The sequence below is a fragment of the Bremia lactucae genome, assembly GCF_004359215.1.
Source record: "Bremia lactucae strain SF5 chromosome Unknown BlacSF5_NotPlaced_196_SHOA01000118.1_96943bp, whole genome shotgun sequence".
NCBI classification, from domain to species: domain Eukaryota; phylum Oomycota; class Peronosporomycetes; order Peronosporales; family Peronosporaceae; genus Bremia; species Bremia lactucae.
Window position 1 is genome coordinate 8,508 of NW_027152209.1, and position 4,471 is coordinate 12,978.

The following is a 4,471-nucleotide window of genomic DNA, read 5'->3' on the forward strand; positions in this document are numbered from 1 at the left end:
TCGACGCAACAAAATGAAACATAGATATTAGATCTATCGATAGGTTGATTTGGTCAGAATCAACCTAACCTTTTTTTCACACAGATGACAGTCAATATAGCTATTTTAATTTTGCGCATTTGAACAGGAAGCCTTGTAACGGAACCGATTGACAGCGTTAAACTGATGCGAAAGCGCTAATATTCTCAGCACAACAACCTTTCATAAGGTTCCGATTGGGAGACGACGCCAGAACACCCTTTAATTGAGGAGAGATTCAATTTTGACGAAGTTCTCTTATTGGAACCCCGCACCCCTCATTACACTATGGGGAATTTCGGCTGCAGGGCCTCCTCCCACCCAACTATCACACACCTTCGGTGCGGGTTGGCAGGGCGGCCATCCATTGGATGGTTGCTCGTCTGCTTTTTAGCCTATCTCCGGCGATGTGTCATCGTACCGCCCTCCGCGGGTATCGATCCACGAACCTCCCGGTCCCAGTTCCAGTGCTTAAACACTCGGCCACTGGGGTCGGTTAATTGAGGAGAGTGATCTCACTGTGTGGTCATGTCCTACGGCTCATTGTGCTTATTATAAAGCGTCTAGTGTGCTATTTAGGATCGATGTGGTAGGTAGTATCATGAGCGCAAGTATGACAGTAGCTTCATAAGCTTGGTCACAAACCGTGCTTAAAAGAGTCAATGCACATCGAGCAGCCGGGCGTAAATCCGTAGTACTTTACTTCATCAGACTTCAAACACACCCATATCCAAATTCCAACTGCTTGAATGCGTTTTATTGATAACATTCTTAGCAATAAAAAGTGAGGCTTTAAGCTTTTCGGGTTCACAATCCAAAAGAGAAAGACGAAACACAAATGGTGAAGCTCTACTGTGCCCTAATCGGAGTGAAAGTCGTATTTCCTGTGAATATCGACGAAAATGAGTCAATGGGGGACTTAAAGGACGTTATTAAAACTAAGAATCCAGACGACATAAAATGCAGTGCTAGCAAACTCGAGCTGTACTTGGCGAGGAAGGGGGACGCGTGGCTGTCGGGTAACGAGCCGAGTGCACAGCAACTCAAAAGGGGAAATGTGGATGATGACATCAAAAGTATGCTTGATTGTAAGCCACTAAGGGCAATTTGGCCTATCCAGGATTATCTAAACGATAACCAAATGCCCGCGCCGCAGCCAAACCAAATTCACGTGCTGGTGGTGCTTCCAAATGAGGTCCCGCTTACCATTTCGCCGAACAGCGACGAAGCCAGATTTGTGGAAAGGTATGAGTCTCTCTCCAAGACACTTGTGAGGGATGAACAAGTCGAGTCACTCTCAAAAGCAATCCGCGCAATCCTCGAGGGCAATTTTGACATCACACCGTTTGATGTTTTGGAAAGCTCGTCTGGTATGGGAAAGACGCAAATGGCATTCAACTTGAACGCCACAGGAGAATTTGATGTTTTTTACATATGGTGTAATAGGGTACCTGATAAAGTACAAGACATCAGTGCAGCGTATTCATCACGTACCGATGCTTTCAGCTTTTGCCTTGATAAAGACTTTCAAAACTTAAAAGGTCGGTCCGATATTGGCAGCATTACAAAATTGCGAGGTATAGAGAATCTGTGTCTTTATGGATTTATTCAAGCTGCACTGCTTGGAAAAAATAAAGTTGATGAAACTGTTAAGACTCGCCAAGACGTGAAAACGGCACTCGAAGATCGAGCTGCGAGCGAAAAGAAGCCCTTCATTGTTTTCCTAGATGAATTTTCACGTGAAATTAAAAGAGAAGCTACATGTAACGGGGCACTGCGACTTGTACTGTTTCAGTACAAGTCTGCTTCACACTGCTTCAGTTGTGAGTGGTGCCTTTCGTTAGGTGACGTACACTGTACGTATAGAGGAAGACTTCTCTTAATACAAGTTAACTGAAGAGGGTAAAATGAAAACTGTATTAATATAGTTAAGTGTCTCTTAATCTATCTTTGTAAATGCTGACTTAACTATAAACTAATACTAAACATGTAAATGAATTCTTATCTATCTTATCTGGTAACTCTCTTTGATTTCTTCTACAGCTGATTAGTCTGCGGAATAAATAGACATAATGGCCTATACCTATTTATGGATAAGAATTCAGGATATTACTATATAAAGTAATATCCTCCAAATATTATCTACCTTTTAGATAATATATTAATTAACAACCTTTAAGTGTTAATTTCATGTTACGATACACCCCGTTACACTACATCAAGCACCAACGAGGCTATTGATCAAAAATGTCGACTTCGTCTCGTGAGAAACATTTTTCGATCGTTTGGACTTATTGTGATTGTCAGCTCCACGAGTGGCACGGCGCGAAACTTGGTCTCGGATTCCGCTGGATCTAGAAACACTTTGGATTATCTGTGGTGCAAAGTGCATTCACTTTTACCTCGTACTGCAATCGACAGTGACATTATGATACTGCCAACCGTTTTACAAGGCATTATCGCTAATAGTCGGCCGCTCTTCGCTTGGACAGCTGTCCAGTATATGCGGAAAAATCGGTGGAGTGAGGGCAGCAATACAGCAAATTACTTAAATGCGCTGGTTGGACATTTGGCACCAATGTTAGCCAATTTGAAGCCAAAACGATTTCACGAGTTCAAAATTGGTCAGCTGTGCTTGTTGCTCTGCTCAAGTTATCGTGCTGAAGACGGTAAAGTGAATTTGATTGACAGTCATTATGCGTACTTAGATGAAAAGACGATGTTCAGGCTGATGCTGACGCCGGCCGTGTAACGGGCTAAAGTTGCCCTAATGTTACACAGTCCCCTTTAAGTTCATTTGGTGCTTAAGGGGATTGTCTATTACTAAATAATAGTAATCAGACCCAACACTCGGGTGTGGTCCACATTTGTGACCAACCCTTGTGGATGTGATGCACATGGGTGCATTCACATTAGGAGGGATGACGCCCAGCGTCATCCATGATGACGGCAAGCGTCATCAGTTTCGCGAGGTATCTATAAAGATACGCTCGCAATACATATGTTTGATATCTATGGAAATAACATCTTAATCGCTAAAAATAGGTATTTGTATTTAATTCTATTAAATATAAATCAGTCTGAAAATTACTACCTACTTGGTAAGTGCGCACGAGGAGACGGATTACCGCTCCCGTGACGTCACTTCACCAGAGTTCTTAGTGTGTTGGGTGAGGTCGCTTGCGCGCCCACCACAACGACCTCACTGCACGCAAGAGAAGCAGGTTTAACCGCTTCCTCGCTGTGCTAGGGTGTGTGCTTAAGTAGAGCGTGGCCGCATAACGACGTGCCCACCTTCCACGTGTGTACGTGAGGATGAGCCTCAACATTGATTGGGCTCATTTTCCCCACCTCTTCGAACATCATCGGGAGGTGGCAGGGCTAATGGCGCAGGGACTTGGTGAGCAAGCCCTGGCCAGGCTCCTGGGTAGTCCTCCTGAGCAACATGTTGCTCAGTTGGAGCAGTTTGAGGCATTCGTGCTCGGACAGCGAAGGGCCGCATCCGAGGCACAAAGCCATGCTGCGGCGGAGTCCGTCACTCAGACTTAGGATGAGCTGAGGCATGAGCAGGCTCGGAGCGAGGCTCTTAACAGGACTGTTGAGATGCTCTCTGCCCGGCCGCATCAACCGAGGCCCATTCGGATGGACCCGCCCAAGTTCGATGGAACTGCGGCGCACACGATTGTCCACTGGCTTTTAGCCGTGGAGCAATGTGGTGTCGCCCAGCTCATCGAGGACGACAGCCGGATTGTGTCGTACGCTATGTCGCATCTGCGCGGTAAGGCCTCAGAGTGGGCTTACTCGGCGCTTATGGCGGACAGAAAAGCGTTCCCCTCATGGGCGATCTTTAAGGAAAAGATTTGCGCCATTTACCAGCCGCCGAACAACGAAGTGTTGCTTCAGGCGCGCTTCTTTGGGGCGCGACAGGCGAAGCGATGTCTGCAAGAGTACGTGCAAGAGATGCGCTCGCTGTCGGCGTCCGTAACCGTAGGTCCGATACCGGAGTACATTAAGGTGCCCACGATTATGAACGGACTACGGCATGGCCCATCGCGACAGGCCCTTTTCAGAAAGGTGCCGTCGATGATGGAAGAGGCAATCCAAATTGCCTTAGTTGAGGAGCAATCCTACAACAGTGCCTCGGCGACAGCTTGGTATAAGCCGTCGGCCGAGAGGACAGATGCCACTCCTATGGAGTTGGGCAATGCAGACGTGGTCTGTTTTAAATGCGGCAAGCGCGGCCATATGATGGCTCGCTGCTATGCCAGGGTCCCTGCTGGGGCAAAAATGCCCAGCAAGAGGACTCCCTTCCCAAAGGGCGATGGCAAGAACCAGCGTGCGAGACGCATGAGTTCTGCATCGACCACTGAGGGGTCGAGAAATGCAGGAGCGCAGTAGGGGCGGGATGCCCTACTGACGCGGACTCTGAAGCTACCCCTAAGTTCAGAGTTGT

The 4,471-nt window shown here is 47.1% G+C and overlaps 1 protein-coding gene across 1 annotated transcript; it reads left to right on the forward strand.

Annotated features, from left to right (window-relative positions):
* Positions 1-856: 856 nt before the first annotated feature.
* On the forward strand, positions 857-1,915 carry CCR75_005768 (uncharacterized protein; the record flags this gene model as incomplete). The annotated part of the gene is made up of 1 exon (XM_067963843.1): positions 857-1,915. The coding sequence occupies one exon, from the start codon at positions 857-859 to the stop codon at positions 1,913-1,915; it is 1,059 nt and encodes a 352-aa protein (XP_067815269.1).
* Positions 1,916-4,471: the final 2,556 nt, after the last annotated feature.